The 20,752-nt window shown below is 39.4% G+C and overlaps 3 protein-coding genes across 5 annotated transcripts; 1 reads left to right on the top strand and 2 right to left on the bottom strand.

Moving 5' to 3' along the window:
* Positions 1–625: 625 nt before the first annotated feature.
* stoml3b (stomatin (EPB72)-like 3b) lies at positions 626–4,548 on the bottom strand. Its single transcript, XM_078266481.1, has 7 exons — positions 4,409–4,548; positions 2,501–2,604; positions 2,312–2,384; positions 2,063–2,145; positions 1,768–1,971; positions 1,368–1,502; positions 626–1,211 (listed from the first exon to the last, which is right to left on the bottom strand). The coding sequence occupies exons 1-7, from the start codon at positions 4,470–4,472 to the stop codon at positions 1,026–1,028; spliced, it is 849 nt and encodes a 282-aa protein (XP_078122607.1). The 5' UTR covers positions 4,473–4,548; the 3' UTR covers positions 626–1,025.
* Positions 4,549–6,231: 1,683 nt separating this feature from the next.
* On the bottom strand, positions 6,232–14,802 carry proser1 (proline and serine rich 1). 3 transcript variants are annotated; one of them, XM_078265447.1, is made up of 12 exons: positions 14,148–14,802; positions 13,989–14,054; positions 13,469–13,537; positions 13,179–13,273; positions 12,961–13,054; positions 12,514–12,624; positions 12,139–12,240; positions 11,331–11,409; positions 10,949–11,041; positions 8,349–9,693; positions 7,545–7,689; positions 6,232–7,408 (listed from the first exon to the last, which is right to left on the bottom strand). In XM_078265447.1, the coding sequence occupies exons 1-12, from the start codon at positions 14,190–14,192 to the stop codon at positions 7,283–7,285; spliced, it is 2,370 nt and encodes a 789-aa protein (XP_078121573.1). In that variant the 5' UTR covers positions 14,193–14,802; the 3' UTR covers positions 6,232–7,282. The 3 variants fall into 3 exon arrangements, with proteins under 3 accessions (XP_078121573.1, XP_078121574.1, XP_078121575.1); XM_078265448.1 differs by lacking the exon at positions 10,949–11,041; XM_078265449.1 differs by lacking the exon at positions 6,232–7,408 and having other exon boundaries at positions 7,636–7,712.
* A 199-nt stretch (positions 14,803–15,001) lies between these two features.
* vps36 (vacuolar protein sorting 36 homolog) lies at positions 15,002–20,293 on the top strand. The gene is made up of 14 exons (XM_078265450.1): positions 15,002–15,205; positions 15,393–15,461; positions 15,551–15,621; positions 16,470–16,584; positions 16,714–16,803; positions 17,329–17,415; positions 17,601–17,633; positions 17,843–17,920; positions 18,121–18,255; positions 18,410–18,475; positions 18,616–18,680; positions 19,032–19,116; positions 19,299–19,375; positions 19,542–20,293. Exons 1-14 carry the CDS (start codon positions 15,110–15,112, stop codon positions 19,621–19,623), a joined length of 1,149 nt encoding a protein of 382 aa, XP_078121576.1. The 5' UTR covers positions 15,002–15,109; the 3' UTR covers positions 19,624–20,293.
* Positions 20,294–20,752: the final 459 nt, after the last annotated feature.

The following is a 20,752-nucleotide window of genomic DNA, read 5'->3' as shown; positions in this document are numbered from 1 at the left end:
CTTCCAGGTACGGCCAGGGATGTAGTAGGGTTTGGCTGGTCTTCCTGGCTATCAACCTCCTCGCTGGTGCTTGGTTGGGACATTTCGCTCGAGTTCTCTTGAGTCTCTGCCACGGACATCTTCGTACTAGTACTAGGCTACATACGTCTGCTGTTTCCTTGCTGGAGTGTGACGTGATGTGTGTCATGTGCAGGTGTGATGGATCGCGTACAAACCAATATGGTGTCAGAATGGTATATGTTTATACTTCTCATCCAACCACGATCAAATTCACTCTATCCGGATGGCGCGATTTATCTGGATAGGTTTTTGTTTTTTTTGTTGTGTTTTTTTGAACGATGACAAGCCGGAATGAAAACAAGCCGAACTGAAATAGGAGTAATGAGGCTATTTTTAAAATGTAAGGAGTAGAAAGTACAGATAATTGCGTGAAAATGTACGGAGTAGAAGTAAAAAGTCTGTTAATTAATAATTACTCTAGTAAAGTATAGATACCCAAAATTTCTACTTAAGTAAGTACTTGACACCTCTGCAAAAACATAAACCAATATTGCTTATGAGGGATTCAAGAGTCAATGCAACAGAAGCTTTGTAAGCTGTATGACTGAGAATAAGACTTCAAGAGTTTGTTTTAAACATTTTACATTTATTTCAGTATCAAATTATGTAACTGGTCAAAATTACATCATATAATAGCCTATTATGAATGAGACTCTATCTATTATATAGTTTTAACAACATATGATACCATGGTAGTTTCATAATACATTTTGCCAAGGAAATGTAAACCATGCTGACTACTATGGCTTAAATCAAAATCCCATTGGTTAGCAGGCCTGGCCTGGTCACAGCGTTACTAACCATTTTCATTCCATGATCAGTCTGAAAAAATGGTCACCATACAACAATAGCATTATCTTGCACCCTAACAGTTTATTTTCCAAGGAGCCATAGGTATGTATCCTGATCCCATCCAATTCATGTTTCATTAAGCAGTGACTTTAGAGGATGAGCAAACTGAGGTATCACTTCATGAAGTGAGATATGATATCCATGGGCAGGGGGAAAATTATGGTGGAGTTCTTCTCTGCTGCTATGGTGCTGAGAGTCTGCAGGTAGCGAAGCTGTAGGCCTGAGGGAGACTCTGCGATCACGAGGGACGCCTCCTTCAGGGCACGAGATGCATTCATCTCACCCTCTGCTGCAATCACCTATACGCACATCAGGAAAGACAGATTAGGATGGCACACAATTTAATTAATTAGCCTAAAATAATACACCTGAAAATAACGCACATTGTGTTACAGTAAATTATTGTGTGACACTGTATATGCATGTGTTGTATGTGTCATGCTACATGGCCTGACCTTGGCTCTGGCCTCTCGTGTAGCCTCTGCTTCGGCAGCCATGGCTCTCTGCAGCTGATGTGGCAGCTTCACATCTTTAATCTCCACACGCTCCACCTTGATGCCCCAGTTGTCTGTGGCTTCATCCAGGTTGGACTGGAAGATACAGGAAGAGGTCACACCTGTAGCTTACAGTGTGATTGATTGTTTATTCCATACCATCCACAGATGAAATTCACATATAAAGCTGTCCATTAGGAATACAAATTTAAAGAAAAATGATTCATCCAAATGTCTCACAATGTTTGAAAATGAGGTGGTGCCCTCCATTGAGAGAAACCTTCAGCAACCATCAAACACCTATGAACAGGACGGATATGATATCTGGGTTCAGAGATGCCCGCCTGATAGTTTCCAGTACCTGCATGTTGTGAGCGATGCCCTCACGGTCAGATAAGAGCTCAGCCAGGTTCTTAGTCCCCAGGACATTTCTCAGGGTGGTTTGAGCCAGCAGACGGGTGGAGAAGTCAGCATTAGTCACGTTGGCCACAGAGGCAATGGGGTCACTGACCCGGAAGTACACCACTCCGTCCACAGAAACTGTAACTGAGTCTTTGGTCAGGATCTAGAGTAGAAATACATGTGTGTGTCCACAGATTTTAATTAAAATCATTTCCTCTCAGACAGTTTGGTGTTGTTCTTTGTGCCACCCTTACCTCTTGCGGTGGGATGTCAAATGAAACTGTTCGCAGATCCACTTTCACAAAGGAATCGGTACACGGCATAACAAAGAAAATTCCTATGGACAAACAGGAGAAAGCCTGAATTTTCAGTTCAAAAAAATAAAACATTACATTACGATCTTGCATCAAAGATTTCAAATTACGCCTTTCTTAAACCACAAATTATACAGTTGATAAAAAAATTTTTTTTTTAAATAAAATAGAAATTGTGAGTGTTTCTACCTGGTCCTTTAGCCTTCCTGTCTGTAATGCGGCCCAGTCTGAAGATAACTGCGCGCTCATACTCCTGAACAATCTGCAATAACAACAGGATGATCACAGCACAAGCTCAATTCACATTCAGATGTGCAATAAAGGAAATATCAGTTTCTGCACTCTAACCTGCTGTGCTGACTTTTTGAGTTCACTCACCTTCAGACAAAACCAGATGGTGATGGGGAAGAGAAGAGCTGTGAAGATGCCAGAGAGTATGACTAGGATCCAACCAACGCATCCCAAAGACCCTGTCCGTTCAGCTAGAGAGAGAGAGAGAGGGACAACAGTGTGTGTTTGAATCTGTTTGGCACACTGTGAAATCCCTCAAAGAAATATGAAATAGAGAGGAAAGCATCCTTGTTATAGCAAAGTAAGAGATGTGAACAGGTTTTCAAGGAGAAACAAGATCTGATTCACTGGGGCATAATGAGGGGTAATATAAACATTGGTCCAGAAGCTCACAGATCAGAGTTTGAAATTACTTTGGATCCCTTTGTAAGTGGAGGTGATGTCTTTAGGCCCTCTTTCAACCCTTAGCTGCTAAAGAAAAGGCCAACAAACTACACATAATGGTATTAATTTTGTCCTCGAAATCATAATAGAACATTATTTATTAACACTGATACTAGCAGTTCACACGCAGAGAAACTCACAGTTAACACTATGAGAACATCTCACACTATAAGTGCAAAAAGTTAAATGTTTACCCATGCAACATTATCTCTGGAGTGCCGCTTTGGTAATGACATGAGTCTTTAAGTGAGGGAAAGGTTGTACCGTGTCATAGTTTTCAGCTTAAATGACTGTAGTTTAGTTTCTATTTGTGTATGTTTTGCGACGATGTTTTGCGAAGTCATTCAATTTCACACTGAATCCCTGGTGATCACAGTGTTTACCTTGTGGTTACAGACAAAGCAGCTTTCAATTGAATGTATACACACATATCAAGGGCACATTTAGACTCACTGGTTTATACCTCAGCACCGTGCAGTATCATATGCAGATTATATTTTAATTTGCAAAAAGCTTCAACTTTATGGTCTTTGTACTGTTTTGGTTATAATTTCCATTGTGCTATTAGCAACATTACTCTCTCTTTCTAGGTCAAACCACATACAATGTGGTTTTCCTGTTTTTGAACTAAAGGACATTTTACCACTGAAATAAACTGCAATGGAGCACTGTTGCACATTAGAGAACCTTGCAACTTCACTTCCCACTCCACATGATCTATGGTAGATACTGGAAAAACCCTTGCATAGTTTATGAGGATTGCTGAAATATAATCCTAGTTTACACTGTACCAATCTTCATTATAAATATGTGTATTTTTTTCAATTAAATAGGTTTTAATAGCACCAAAACCTGTGGGTTTCTTTGGATGGAAGAATTATAATTGGAACTGTACATAAATCTTCACATGTGCACCCAATGATGTTTGTTGATTTGTGCCTCGTCACTAACAAACACCTGAGTGAACGTGTTCGCATGTAAAGGATGTGTATACACAGCCTTCTATGTTACATGATCCCGTCCAACAGTTTGGTGATAACAAATATTTGGAAAATACTGTAATTATGCTTCAACATGATGTGATATGAAAAGGAGCCATTATCAGCAACCAAATTAGGCACATTTACACCCAAGCCAAACCCAACATGTGTGACATGGCAGCTCCTTGTTCACCTGACTTAACAGAGCAACACACATATAAAGGGAGACTCACACAAACACTTAAGAGTCACATGCTTTCAGGACTCTTATCTCAGTGACTCATGTAATTTCTGTCTCTATGACAATGGAGTTCCACTTTGCCCCAGCCTCTCTGGCTGCTTTCCTCCTACACAGGTGAGCTCCTACGTATACATCATATATAATACATAATACACTCCCGCTCACATAACTGACAATGTCATGGTAACATTCAACATGGAACTTGTGTTTCAGGGAAGAGTAAACAACTCCTTTGTTGATCTAAGCCTTACACCAAGTCTGGTGTTGGTGATATTTAACACAAGCAGTGAAGTAACATTAAAGCTCAGAAGCAAAGACTTATAATCTTACATATTAAATCCTCTTTGCTTATTCCTCTTCTCTTCTGGCTTTCCATTTGGTCTTCCATTTCCATGTGCTGGTTACAACTGAGAGAGGAAGTGCGTGGAGAGAGTTTGTTGAAGTGTATCTGATGAGGAGGGAGTCACTCAGCCTTTTAAAGCTGTAATGCTGCAATATAATGTCGCTCCGAGGTGTAGGTGTGGTTCCAACACTGAGTAGATTTTCAACAAATACAATTATCATGACGCTAACAGGAATCTATAATTTCAATGTTTATCAAATACTGAGTCTTCATGAAAGAAAAATAAATCCTATTTTTAAATAGGTAATTTAAAATACTGGTAACATAGAATAATATAGGATATTAAATTAATGTTATTTTTTTTTTCATAATGCAGCTGTCATTGCCAAATAGGGCCTTTGCATAGTCAACCTTACCAGTCCCAACCCACAATATTAAGAAATAATGTACTGATGGCATTTCTTTGTAGAAAGTAGAGATGCAGAATACAATGCTGCACTTTCCCTTATTTCACTTCAACATCTGTGGATATCCAAAAACGAGCTCATTTGACTCTGTAAAACTGGATTCAATTCTATTGTTTGAATACAGTGTCTGTGGTGGTGTCTGTAAAAAGTAGTTAAATTGAATGAATAAATAAAGAACAGAAAAACTCAAAACACTTCTTTTAAATATAATGGCTTCAGAGAGGCCATCATTTGTTGATTGGGGTGAACAAAATGTCTTGTACACTTGCTGTAGTACATGGGACCATGTTTGTTACATTAACATTATTTTCCTTTAGAATAAATAGCAAGGTAAAGGACTAATTCGTAACATTACTTAAATAATAGAAATTAAATAAATAAGCATTTATATTGCAATTATGCTGCTGACGAAATAGACAAATTCTTACAACTAGCAAAATTATATAAAGATCAGATAATGTGCCTTGAAATAAATGAAGTAACTAATAATAAGTAAATAATGTATAATTAATAAAATGATATTCACTAATAATAGGTTTGGTTAAGGAGATAACAATGGTAATAACAGTGGTCAGAGTATGACTAGGAATGGAAATGGAAAATTCTGAATGATGGGAAAAAGAAATTGCTCCATTGAGATCCCATGACTGGTGTTGGAGTCTCATGACTAATTGACACGACTGATTACATCACCTGTGTTTAGCAATATTACAGATGCTCATGATAAGTAAGATGTTCCCTAAATGGACTATAAGTAGGCTGTAAAACTGTTGGGTTGGATAAAATAACAGAAAATAAAACAATAATTGCCTATCAATTAAGGTATATATGCCTATCAATTAAGGTGTGTGTGTGTGTGTGTGTGTATATATATATATATATATACACACACACACACATATATATATATATATATACACACACATATACACACATACATACGCACACACACACACCACAGCCTTCAGTACAGATTATATTATCTGGTCACTGTTGAGGCTGTACTTTGTAATATTTAACAATTATCCTGTTAATTAAGTCTTTCTTTGACCATGAACTTTACTTTAACCTTTTGAACTTTGCTGGTACAATAAAGTATGTCCATTTACCACATTAATTAGCATTTTTAACCTAGTGCACTCGCAATTTATCAGACTTTTCAGCCTCTTTTGATTGTGACATAAATATGTGATGATTGTTACTTCTTTAACATCTGGCTTTCAACTATAGGACAGCATGTCTAGCTGTCAATATTTATCTTTACATTATTTTGTACACCTCAAGTAATTCTATTCTATTTCCTGATAGGCATGGCATCGCACAGAATAGAGAACAGCAACAGCTAAAGCAACCAGCAGTTTACTGACAAATAATAAAACAGGTGCAAATACAAAAAAAGGGCAAAACAGACAAAAGAACCAAGGGCAACAAACAACGTGTCTATTACTCTCAACTCTCTCTTAGCGGACTGAGGTGTACAGTAAATGAGGTAAAATGACAGTTTTCACTATGTTGCAAAGCATTGCTGAAGAACACAGACATTTTTTATCTCAAGTCCATATATCAATCAACAAATGCTTATTCTCAGAAACATCTGCATTAAGTATATATGGTCAAATACTGCAATAATAGCATAAGCAGGCCGGCATCGTTTCAAAGAAATTTGTAAACATATGAAATGTGAATCGCAGTAAACTGCTGACAGCCACAACTGTGTGTTCACTAATACACAGACATGAACTGCCAAATGCAAGTTTTTGTGTACAACACTCCCACCCTTGACACAGCACGAGGATTACAAATATTTCTGGGGTGCCCACTTCAAAATATGACCGCGCCATACAGCTCACCTAACAATGTCATGTCATAATACAATATTCAATTCAGGACAATCAATCAATCAGTATCATGTCTCATCACACATGTCTGTTTCACTGAGACTGGACATGAAATACTACACGAGGATAGTGTCAATTCATTACATGATATCATGTACATTTTTCAATTGCATTTCTATAATTCATTATTCACTAATAAATGTTGATAAACTTGATTAAAAACAGCCAAGTCCAGCTAACATTACAACCAGTAACAGCCTACTTGTAAAACCTAACAACTTTGACAACTGATATTTACAACTGTTCACTATGAATAATATAGGAAATATGCTACCTCCCCCACACACTATTTCACTGTATTCACGATAGTGTTTCTTGTAGTAGTAAGTCATTCTCCTGGCTGTAACATAATACATTACTGAAACTCTCCAAACCGTTCTGTGCTCTTCAGGGTTCAAGGCGAAATTAAACGTCTCAACTGCTGAAGGGTAGGGCAGGGTGTATGATAAGGGTCGTTGTGTAAGTGTACTCAATGTTTCAAAGTGTATTGTGGGTTTCACTGCCAACCCAGCTGTGGGTGCAGGCCTGGTTGGAGGGGAAAGGGGTTTCCTGGGCCTGGAGGGTAGGTGGTGAAACTGTTGGGCTGAGGAGGAAAGTTCTCCAAAGCAGATGTGGGATGAGCCTGGAACAAGACAAAGAAAATCAGTGTTTTTGTAGCAGAGAGGCTTTATCAAACTGACATTTAAATGATTTTACTCTGCCAGAGTACAGCGTGTATATGTGTGTGTGTGTGTGTGTGTGTGTGTGTGTGTGTCTACCTGCAGCAGAGCAGACTGCATGGTCGGGTTGTGGAGGCCACCGAGGGTAGCAGGGGAAGCAGAGGGAGAGAAGCCTGGTACCCCAGGGAAGGACAGCAAGCCAGGGAACCCACTACTTCCTGGAGGCTGTAGTCCACTGCTCAACCTTTATCACACAGAATACACACGCTATTTGAATTATAATAATGTTTATATTTTTTCATACTTTACTATGTTGCCATTCCCCAGGTATAAATATTAAAAAAGTATAACTTGCTTGCTCAGTTAATAGCTCTTGCAAGAAGGACGTCACCCACCTCTCGAGTGTGTAAAATGTCAGCAAAAGGTGAGTATTGTGCTTGTTCAACACTTCATTGACAAGATAACTTACTAAATCACCTAGTAGCCAACTGCCAAAGAACAACACAAACCAAAGTCTAGGCCTGACACTCCAGAGTAGAAATACAAGTGGACTTTGCACTTGTAGGTGCAGTGTTTCCACTTATAAAACCCAAAATGGAAAATCAGTGTACATGGTTTATGACGCCCTTTTTTCAGCCAGTGTAAATCAATGTCATATGTTCAAATTACTAACCACTGTGGTTACTAGAAATGGAAGACAAAATATGACTACTGTAACAGCCAGCAAAATTGGCATACACAGACCTACAGTACATTCAAATAGAGTAGCTGCTATGGTATTTTCATGTAGGCTAAATTAAATAATATCAGGAGATCAACATAAAATCAATAGGTTCATTTTAGATTATCCATATAACATGGCTTCTGTATACTGGCCAGTAAAAATGTTGAAAGCTCACATACCCAGGCTGGAAGTTGGAGCTGAAAGCAGACGCGAAGCCTGGCAAAACTGGCGATGATGATGGAACTCCAGCTGCAGCTGCTGCTGCCGCTGCTGCTGCCTGCAGTGGTGCCACTGATGCTACTGAGGATGAAGAGGCTACTGGCAGTCCCAGGAATGAAGACAACACAGGGCTCCCAGCACCGTGCCCTCCTGAAACTCCCAACCCTGCGAAGGCAGCGGGGCTAGGACCAGGCGCAAGGCCTTGGAATATGGAGGGGGCAGAGGTGAGGCCCAGACCGAAAGGGGAGGCTCCACCTGGGGCAGCGTTGGGAGCCAGGCCTGGGTAGATTGAGGTTGGTGGATGGTTAGAAATGTTAGTAGTGGGAGGCATTGCGGGCATGGACGAAGCCATGGAGGAAGGAGGGAGAGAGGAAGAAAGGGAGGAAAAGGGGGATAGGCAAGGATAATGAGAGGCTGCTGGGCTCGAGGACAGAGCTTGGAAGCCGCTGATAGCAACAGGACTAGAGAGAGAGACTTGAGGAGAACCTGAGGGGTGTGACAGACCCAAAGAACGAGCCAAGGCAGCCTGGGCAGAACCTGGAACCACAAGAGAGCTAAGAGATGGTGTGCCAGAGCGAGAGGTGCCCTTGAAAGCAGAGGGCACAGGGCTGTTACTGCCACTGCTACTACCCCCAGTGTGTCTGTTGAGGACTCCAGCTGCCATGGCAGCCTGAATCTGTGCAGAATGAGCTGGGGAGAGTTTGGGACTGGGGCACGGGGTGGAACAACTCGGAATAACTGGAGTGGATGGTCCACAGGGGGTGTAACTTCGGATCACTGACCCAGAGGGGTTACCTGCTTGTGGGTGTATGCCAGGGTGAGTGAGACCTGACTGGTGGTCTGTGGACTGGGAAAAAACCCTCTGCTGAGTTGAGCCCATGGAGTTCGTCTGAGATAAGGGGTCTGGGCCACTGCGGGAGGTGGCAGGGGTGCCTGGTCGGGAAACGGCATGGAAAGGGGAAGGGGAGAAGCCCCCGCTGCCGGGGACAGGAGTTCCACAAGGGGTGCCTGAAGGGGTGTGGGCTTTAATGACAGATGAGGGTGTCGGTGTAGCATGGCCACTGGAGGTCTGTGGACCTGCTTTAATCACAGATGGGGATGGAGCAGGGGAGGGAGAGGGGGCATTAGGGTTGTGAGAGGGAACCATGCCAGGGAAAACTGGTGTTATAGGGGTTGTGGGAGGTGGCTGAGCAGGAGAAGCCTGGGGTGGGACAGGAGTAGAAGGCGTGGACCCATGAGGAATGAAGAGGGGCCCGCTGTTGACTCCAGGTGTGGTGTTCTGCAGATTGCCTGGCCTGGCGTAACCTGGAGGGAGAAAAAGATCAGAGTTGGTGAAAAAGGTAATCTAAAATGAAGACTGCTATTACATGACATGATGTTACAATCAACTACGAAAAGAAGAACATTTTTTTTATTTAAACAGTACCACATAGTTGCATATTTTCTGATCACTAGTTTTTTTTGAAAACATATTTCAATCCAGGAAACAGACTGAATAGGTTAAAACCCAACACCCCAAACTATTGTAAAAGATACACTCAAAAAAAAAAAAAAAAGAGAGAGAGAGGAGAGACAGCAAGGAGGAATAGTCAGAGAGCATCCCTGCGAGCAACTTATTACATGGAAATTCTAAACATTTTCAAGATTGGAATATGTCTTCTTTTTACCTTTGGGGAAATGTTGAAATAACTTATTTTGCTTGGTAACCTTAAATTCACTTTCATCACACAGTGTGCTTATCTCACATTTGTCAATTTAATGCACCTTGAGACATTTTATGCGTATGACCACATATCTCCCCAAAGGCCCTAAAAGATGTATTTCAACTGTGAAAACTGATGAGACAGTGAGTTTAAAAAAACAATACGTTAACCCAAGCGATGCATGTTAAATGCTAGCACACAGCATGATTTCAGAAAGAAAAACATTAATGACATTAGTTTGAAGCTATTTCCAGTCCAGGCAACCAACGACCTGTCCTCACAATTCACCAAAGCATAGGCCTACTTCTACACCGACTGACCAGAAAACAGAAAACACCTGCAATGCAATACAACAGCCTTGCAAAACAAATACGTTTATGACCACTGTTTTAGTTGTTTGTGTGTTGATACCATTCTGGGGTGTTGTATTGCATTGTATAATATTGACAAGTATTGAAATATAATTTTTCCATTGTGTCTACTTCACCTACATATTTGGAGAAGAACAAATTCAGGACTATATCAAATATAACAGAAATGTGGTTGCATTGGATGTAATCTAACACGGCAACACCCCCCTAAAATGATTGCAGAATTAAATCGACATCTCTCTAACACCTTTATTAAGGAATTTAATTAAGGAATCCAATACACAGCTGTATTGGATTGCATTAAAATATAAGGGGGATGTATTTTTCTGGTCACTCAGTGCATTCCAGAAGTAAGAAGCACATTCTTCACCTGATAAAGGCCTTAAACTTGAGAAGCACAGGTAAGCAGCATGCCAGGTAGTTAGGCAGCAAGCTTCAAAGAGTGTCTATTTGCTGTCACACACACAAGCTTCCATCGAATCATACCTGCTACTTTGTGGGTGGAGTTGTAGGGGGGAGGGGGCACACTGGTTGTAATAACCCCTCCCACAGAAACAAGGCCTGCGTTGTTGTACGCACCTGAGTAGCAGTTGCAAATATTAACAGCGTCCACCACACACAAACACACACAAATGTAAGAATCACACACAACGCATCCCACTACTAACTACACCTCAAACAATCCCAGATGGCAGTAAAAAAAAATAAAAAATCCTAATTGTACCTGAAACTAAACTCCTCAATTGTCTGAGAACCTTCCATCTTCCATATCTGTTTTCTTATTATTGGCAAGTTGTAAACAGTGTGGGATTACAGGGCAGGGCGGGGGAAGGTAGGAATAAGTGTGTGTAAGTGGTTTGTTTCTTACTTGGTGCGATGGTGGCATGGGGTCGGCACGGTGGTATAGGGTAGGGCACAGGCCGATGAGGGTTGTAGGTTGAGGGAAACTAGAAAAGGATCATAAAAAAAAAAAAAAAGATATATATATATATATATATATATACACGCATACACACACACACACACACACACACACACCAAAAACACTTAACTGATGAGCACATTCTGTCTAATTCTGAGAATCTGTAATGCAAGTGTTTTCAAAGGCAATATAAGGCAACTAACAGGTTAATTACATCAAGGATAAGACCAAAACCAAAAAGAAAAGTATGGAAGATCAAACCACTGCTCTGGATGGTCACTTAAAAGCCCAACAAATGAGACATTTTTATGCAGCAGATGGTGGTCATTTTTACATAATGTTCCTATATTCCAAGATGGTTATTAATAAATAGAAGAAGTCAAACATATTTCATAGCCTCATCAGACATCAGAACATTTAAATTATATAGAAATAGCTAGAGGACAGTGAAAGTCCATTTCTATGCTTTGCATCTAAATGTGAAGAATGACCGTTTTGAGTGTGTGCTCTTACTCATATATGACTCATTTGTTTCTGCATGTGCTACTATTATTCTGTTACTCCAGTCAGTTCAGCAATATAACCACGGTCAATAATTAACTTATATACCATGGCTTGGCATGTAGGTTGAAGTTTTTAATCACGCTTAATGTAATTAGCCATGTAAGGCCTCGTCACTCTGTTATCAGGTTTTTCTGGGGCAACCTGGCACTGTTACAATATCCTAGTCAGTGATTGCCATTCTAGTGCTTACAGGTTTGAATGGTCCAATAATACGAGCAGAAATTCCTTTCCCATCAAGATTGTTAGAAGTGTCATCTTTCTTCTCGCCTTCTTTCTTCACTGGAGGGATTCCCTGTGATCATGAAGAAAATACATTTTTACATGATCAGGCGTATATAGGCAGAAAAAAAAAAGTGCCACGTGCCAATTTGTTTGCTGTCTACATCAATTAAAATCACAAGACAAAGAAATACACTTTTTGTTCTGTTCATTAATAGCCTGAGACATGGAGGTGGAACAAGTAGGGACCTACATACAAAAATAAATAATACAATCTACATCTTTATGTCTATCCTTAGTTGGTGATGGTTCAGGAAAGCTCAACACAAACCATGTACATACTTACAGGGAATGTGCCACTGACCAGACTGGGTCTGCCTTTAGGGTATGGATTTCCTGGTATCATACCACAGGAGGAGATCATGGCTACAGGAGCCTTGCAGCCAACCTTACATACCTAGTGACAAAGAAGTAGTATTAGTTTGGAAATTGTGTGTGTGTTTGCTTGTGTTTACAGTATGCATTAAAAATATTATAATTATTAGGTTTGTCAACCTAAACACCGCTGTTCTAAAAGCTAATTTTCGATTGCATTATTATCTTTTAGGTACATCTATCGCTTAGTCCCTCTACATCTCGCAAAGCGACAGTTGTTCCCTGGGGCTATGGCTCCTAAAGTGATTCCACAAGGTCTTTTGATACCAAGACATAAGAGTAGCAGATAGGGTTCCTATGCTAACTTACCTAGAACACAAACAACACCATGAAGTTGAACTTGTAAAGGTGAACTTACTTGCTCTAGTATCCTGCGAGCCCGCTTCTTCTCAGACAGGTGTATGCGGAAAAGATCCTCCACAGGACGATAATTTTGAGCATCTGAAATGTTCCTGTATGGGTACAGAAATCAAACAAGTAACCAATTAGCCGAACCAAAAATGCAAAATTACAACATTTGGTATAGTGTTAAAAGCACATTCAGGGTGCTTCAATGCATTTTCAAAATGTACTCACAAAGCTATTAGTTCCAGGACAACCAGTCTGTCCTTTGAGAAGGTAAAGCAATTCAGGATATTTGCAACTTTGGTTGTAGGGATTGCAACCATTTTCTAAAGGCAACAGAAGGAGAAACATATTTAACTAACACTTTAAAACATACCAATGACAGAGAGAGGTGGCAATTTGAGACAAAATGATAACTTTTTAAAGCTTCACTAATGTTGATGTAGTTTTTACACATTTAATTATATCCATTTTTGAAAACATATGTATGGTGCCGATCACTCAAAACACATATTACTCACGTGCTGCAGAGCTTTAACTGCTTTGATCTGTGGCTCTGCCCATGAGAAATACTTCAGTATCTCCATCACCTGCAGACGTTGGAGACAGTGTTACAACTTGCAATAACACTAAAGATGGACGGCTCTAGTATGGAAGTAGCATAAAAGACCATGACAATTTTGACTACCAACTTTATTTGTTTCGCATGACAACAATTGCAAATACACATTTATCCTCAGTAAGCATTAATCTAACTAAATATAACACACAAAATCCATGTAATTAAGAATTCAAGTCTAACCATATGCAGCATTGGTTATAAGGTATGTCAATAACTAGTAATACTATCAAATTTGGGGACTAAGTTTTCATTTAATGACCGTTTAAGAGCTTTGTGACATGCACAAGGTGTGGGAACCCTGTCTATCTAGTGTGGTAAAATACAGCACGTGGTGAGCTGGAGATTCTGGGACTTTCTCACAGCGGACCAACTGAGAGGTAAACTAAATAAAATGACAGTGGTGCTGTTTGGACAGTTACCTGTTCACTGGAGAAATATCCATGCACCTGCTCTATGGCTTTGATCCGCTGATCGGTCAGGACGCACTGAAACACAGAATAAAGAATTACTAAACCCCGAAGTTTAGACGATTTCAAATCTTAAATCGGACAAAACATTTGGGATTAGGCACTCATTACCTTTCTTATCTCATCCAAGACAATATCAAATGATTTCTTGTCCATGTTTGTTAATTTAAACAAACGTCCCGCCTCTTGTCAATGAAAACAGTTATTATACCACGAAGTTGGTAAGTACACTTTTAACAATACAGATAAGGTGATTTAAGATACAAATGCATTCGGATGACTAAGTCTAAATACTATGTTACTGACCCAACGTTACTAATTGAAATTCATAATGCTGCGAAAGCATAATTTAAAGTATTGCATATTCGCAGTAAATCATTAGCTCTGTAATAAAGCTGCATGGTCTTTACAGTCCTTGTATACAATACAACTTTCCGCCCATGAACAATGACTTCCAAACAAGAGAAGCTGTGTCTGCAGTGCAAAACCTGTCTGCACCAGATTTGTCCGCAGCTAACAACAAGCTAGCCAGCTACAGCTACGCTTAATTCTGAGCACAGCTCAACAAAAAGACACTAGAAAATGCAAAGAAAATATGTGTACATCGGTTCATTAAATTTAAGATTAAATCCAGTCATGGCTAAAATTACGATAGAGACTGGAAAATGTAAAAAAAAAAATCATAGAGAATCTTAAAATAACGCGCTGGGAAAGATAGCTAGCAGTCTTGCTAGCTTCCACTGACAGCTAGCGCTAGGAACGTCAACACCGGAAAGGACCCCTCTGAAGAAGCCTGTCAGAAAACCCTGTAAAAAATAATATAATTACAGCTAGTTTAAGTACCATGTTATTTAAAAGAGTTGATATATAGTCAACATAATTATAAATAAAACTGGCTGTATAAGTTATATAATTTGTATGTTCTTTTTTAGTGTTTCTCTGCAGACAGTTTCAGGCCAATTATGGACAGCGTACAGGAAGTAAACATAAAATGGATCTGGTTTGCGGAGTAGAATCACATCCATGAGTAGAATTAGTAGAATAAGGAATAGTAGTTTGTTGTAATAGTAAAAATGGATCGTTTTTCGTGGTCAAATGGGCTATTAGAAATAAACGAAACTTTAGTGATCCAGCAACGAGGTGTCAGACTATATGACGGCGATGATAAGGTAGAGTTTTTTTCCCCTGATAGCTAAGTTTGTAGCCCGTCACAACAACACAGCAGCTAAAACATACATGCAACAATATAACTAAGATAGTTGAATAACGCAGCAATTTTATACGGTGCACATGAGGTACTGATAAAGTTCAGGTACATGGTTTAATAAAATATAAGAAAATTTGTCATTGTACCAGGCTAAGCTGGACGTTGGAGTTGTCTTGTTGAGCACCCATCGTTTGATCTGGAGGGACGTTAAAAACCATGTAAGACAGCATGTGATTGAGTGAGTATTTGTGCGATTATTGTTCACATATTGTGTGCTGACGCTCCTTATGACTTGTGTCACCTGTAGGAATGCTGCATAGCCATGCCCCTGTCACAGATCATCCTCTTTGAGGAGCAGGCTGCAGGAATAGGAAAGAGGTAAGTAATGATAATGATAACAGAAATGAGAAGTAGGATTTTAGTATTACATAAAAAATAAAAAAAAGAGCAAACAACAATATTTTTGTTTTATACCTAAATATGTATTTGACCAATAAAAATGAATCAAGGTCCACTTCATTTTTTTTCTTTCTGGCGGTTAGAACTACATCTTATTGTCTTCATCAGTAGATGGAGTTTGTTCAGTTGTCATTATGGGAATTAAGTATATAACTTTGATCTTGTGATAACTAGAGATGTTCCGATATCGGTATCGGCTCCGATACTGCCTAAAACGCTGGTATCGGTATCGGGAAGTACTGGAGTTTATGCACCGATCCGATACCACGTAATAAAGCCCTAAAGAAAATCTACATTAAAGTAGTTTATTTATGTTCTTTTTCTGTTATAACTGACTGTCAAACTGCAGAATAAAAGAAAGTTCTGTGGCATTCATTGTTTGTGTTTGTTCATGTTTCACAAAGAGTTTAACTTGAGCCAGATCGCCAACAAAGATAGAAATAATATCACATCCATACAGGGATGGTAGTATACAGTTGTTAAAACATAATAAAATATATGACACACTGGTATCGGATCGGTACTCGGTATCGGGCGATACGCAAGTTCAGGTATCGGAATCGGTATCGGGAAGCAAAAAATGGTATCGGACCATCTCTAGTGATAACTGGTGGTTGTATTTGGGGGGAATATCATAGCCCCCTGCAGTTGAAAGCTCTGGGGAAAATGCAAAGGTGGAAAAATATGTTTTTTTTCACCCTGTTAATAACAACAATACTTCCAATTTACAAGAAGAAAATTAACTGTTGGCAACTTTTATCCTGTAGTGCAAAAATAGTTATCCACCTGCATGCAACACCTGCCAACAAGGAGCCAGGTCCTTACCAACACAGCAAGTACTCCTTCATCAAGCTGTCCTTCAAAGAACACGGGCAGATTGAGGTAGTCCCGCTTATACAAGTAACTGTTTGAAATGTTTGTACTTATTGTTTACCCCATAATGAGCCTTCTTAAGAGAGACTCTGTGGTTGATTATTTATCTGAAAATGACATGGTGTCATATGCTTATAGTTTTACAGGAGGCTAACAGAGGAAATGACTCAGAAGAGATGGGAGAATACACCAGTTTCACAACCCATCTCCACAGGAACCGGCTCTCAGGTTAGAAGCTGAAAAGATGCTTATCCTATTTTCCCTTTCACTGTCATTTTCCTTGATATCTTTTTTGTTCAGATGCCAGAAGCATATGCGATTTGTTACCACACGACATACATGGGGATGACACACCTGTAAATTCACATTTTGTTCCACAGGATGGCAGCGTTGTCTTTAATGGGCTTGACAGTTAAAATAGTCACAATTTCTGCCTCTGACTATCGACTGAGATATGATACTGCCACTTATTGCTCAATTGGTAGAAATTGGCAAGTATAGTATCCCACAGCAGGACTTCAGTCTGTCATTTCACTTACATTAGGTCATGTATCTCCAAATAAGATTATATTAAACTAATACATTTTTTATATAAACACTATACATCAAAGTCACTGAAATTAATTTATGTAAGTAGTGAACCACAATGTGTTCCCTCCTGTGTTGGTCTTTCCTTGTCCTTTGAGGACTTTTTATTTTTTAAATTGCCTGTGTGTTTCACTTTGTGTTTTTCTTTCCTTTGTGGTCATGTAGGCAGGAAGAACACGTGCTGTGGGGATTGTTGGCATTGAGAGAAAGATAGAGGAGAAGAGGAAAGAAACAGACAAAAACATTTCTGAGGTACTGTGAAGCAAAAATACTTAAAGACTGAGAAATGTGTCTCCTCAAAGCTCCAAGCTGAAGTTTTGTAGTAAGCCATATTTTGAAGAAAATGACAGTGAACCCACTGATAATACAGTTTGTAATTTTAATTTAAATTGTGAACATTTATTAGCACTGTTACCCATTTGGTCTTTTGTTTTCAGGCCTTCGAGGATCTCAGTAAGCTGATGGTGAAGGTAAAGAATGCTATTCTTTTGTATGTTGACATTTTCCTGTAGCAGTTGATTTATCACATAATTATTTTTCTTTTTGAAGACCTCTTATATTTTATCCATTATACTGTATGATTGTTCAAACATCATATCTATGGATGTCAAACCTGTGTCAAGCTCATATACTGCTATGCTGTGGGATTTGCTGAATAGTTATCTACTCTAACTAACAGGCCAAAGAGATGGTGGAGCTGTCCAGATCTATAGCCAACAAGATCAAAGACAAGCAGGGAGACATTACAGAAGATGAGGTAAGAAACTGACCAGCAAAATCCTACACAGAAACAAGAGGACAATTACTGTACATGCAGCAATAATTACCTTTTTAATCATAAAAGCCTCTAAGTAATACTCTCTAACTGGACCATGATACACACAACTGATAGGGTTATTACATGATGCCACTACGCCATGCAGTTTGGCTTTCAAGTAGTTCTGTTCTGCTTTATAGACAATACGGTTTAAGTCCTACCTACTGAGCATGGGTATTGCTAACCCTGTTACCAGGGATACGTATGGATCGGGCACACATTACCATATGCAGCTGGCTAAGCAGCTGGGAGATATGCTACAGGCTCCTCTAGAGGTAGGTGTTCATTTTTGTGTGTCATGTGTTTCACATCTACACAGGCTAAGATTAAACAATAATTTCAGTAATGTTCTTACTGTCTTTTCAATTTCTATCTCTTTCTGACTCTATTTCTCATACTCTCGTTCTACCACTCCCTACTCTCTCTCAGGAGCGTGGGGGTATGATGGCTCTCACTGAAGTGTACTGTCTCGTCAACCGTGCTAGAGGGATGGAGGTAATGCTCACACAAAACAACTGAAGAATTTGTATAGCTCATACAGTACTTGAGTGGGCATTTCATAACTTTGCGTCTATACATTCATGCTACACACAAATCAAAGTGTCAGACACTGAGGTTACTTTCTCTTTTCACAGCTTTTATCTCCAGAAGATTTGGTAAACGCGTGCAAGATGTTTGAGTCGTTGAAGCTCCCGTTGAGGTGAGTTTAACTTTTGTTTGCCTTTTGTATTGTTTTGTTTACCTTATGTTCACACTTTCGTGGATTCATTTATGTATAGACCAGGATATTTATTAAAATAATATAGGACAGGGTTTGTGGCTGCTTCAGAAAGAGGCCAGGCTCTTCCTGCCTGGCTTCCTGTTGTTGGAAGTATTGTCCAGCCCTCTGCGACTGTCATTTCCTGTCACTTCCCAGAGTTTCAAAAGAATCACTGGTCTGTTTCCCTACCATGCTACTCCTAGTACCCCCAAACTGGTTGCTGTCATTCAGCATGAATCTGTCTATCTCGCACACACACTCTTTTCTTCATCCATCTTGTCCTCTGTGCAGGCTGCGTGTGTTTGACAGCGGTGTGATGGTGGTTCAGCTGCAGTCTCACAGCGAAGAGGAAATGATAGCCTCAGCATTGGACAATGTAAGCTTTACCGTTACAAACATACAGTATACTGACATTGACATGCTTTAGACTGATCAAACAGCATGCTATCTTGGATATGTATCTTTGAAAAATATTGATATAAGTCACAGTCGCAAACCCTTAGGTTAGAGGCTTTAATCTTATTCCCTGTCTTGTCTCATCATCTTCCTCTTGTACAGGTGTTAGACAAAGGCTCTTTGACAGCAGAGGAGTTTGCAAAGCTCTTGGGTCTCTCTGTTCTTCTGTGTAAAGAACGGTAAGTTAACTTATAGATACAGTCTGTTTGTTTTACTACACAGTATTGTTTAAGAATGAGACTATTTACAGTTGTCTTTGTTCCTCATTTTATTGTTCTTTATTTATGCATTCAGTCATTTCTTCATTTCTTTGTGTCTTCTTTTCTATTCCCTCCTCATCTCCAGGTTGTTGCTGGCTGAGAAGATGGGCCACCTGTGTAGAGACGACTCTGTTGAGGGTTTGAGATTCTACCCAAACCGCTTTTGACCTGTTTACAGTCATTATTGTTGTGATAGAAAAAATAACTTAAACTGTGCTGCACTGTCTATGCTAAAAGACTGATGCATTGCCACTACATGTACCTACTGGGGTACAGCAGCAGAGTGCCTGCTGTACTTTAAGCGCAATAATGTACCTACCCAGTCTGGTGATGATTTTTGAACGGTTGGTGTTCTATTAGTGGGAGATCTCTGCAATTCACTTTACGTACTACCAGCTATTTTCTATCTAGGTCTAAAGCTAGACTCTGTCTATAAAGTTTATCAAGGAGATGCTTTTCCAGAAACTGCTCAAATAAATGCGCAAATACTGTACATGCAGTGTTACCAGATTTGCTCTGCTTGATGGAGTGATCATCATGAGCGTTTAGTAATAAATGGGTTTGGGAAAATTGACTCAATGGAATACACGGTGTACATTTTTTCACACATTCTTGTGTTGCAGAGCGTTTTTTTTTTTTTACAAGTAGTGTGGATTGTTATGAAGCGTGTCATGCTATCTCATCTTCTGCGGAGGCAGAGAATATGCACAGGTGTCAAGGTTTCAATGAATCTAAAAACCCTACATCACCTTTCATCATGTGTGTTGTAAGGCATTTTGGCACAAACCTGGTTTGTTTTCAGTGCACTCTTTAAATAAATGTGACCTTTGACCTTGATTTTTTTTGTCTATTCTCCAGTTAAATTGTCATTGAATAACTTTTAAAATACATTCAACAAAAAAAACATGTCTGATCTGCTGTCAGTTTCGTTCACGGCTAACTAAATGTAGGGCAAATGACAAATTGGCAAATGTTGCCAAATGTCATTATTCAGCCAATGAATCCCTTCATTGCAGAGGTTGGGTTTTAAAAAATGTTTTTTAAAGCCAAACTGAAAGGTGAGCACCCTATACATTGGCACAGTGAAGCTTTCAAAACAAGTGTGTGTAAAATTACATTACCATATCTACTCACAGTATATCATATATATTTCGAGTAACTATGGAAGTAATGTAGTAACATATGCTTGAGGTATGAGCATATTGTAATAAATCCCAACTGGTATAAGTAGCTTCATGTCTAAACTTTATATTTTCTGCTGGGAGTATTGCCACTGTACTTTTATTTTTAATAAAT

Source organism: Sander vitreus, chromosome 13 (genome assembly GCF_031162955.1).
Source record: "Sander vitreus isolate 19-12246 chromosome 13, sanVit1, whole genome shotgun sequence".
Lineage (NCBI taxonomy): Eukaryota > Metazoa > Chordata > Actinopteri > Perciformes > Percidae > Sander > Sander vitreus.
Note: the sequence above shows the minus strand (reverse complement) of the source record. Positions and strands in the feature narration are given on the sequence as shown.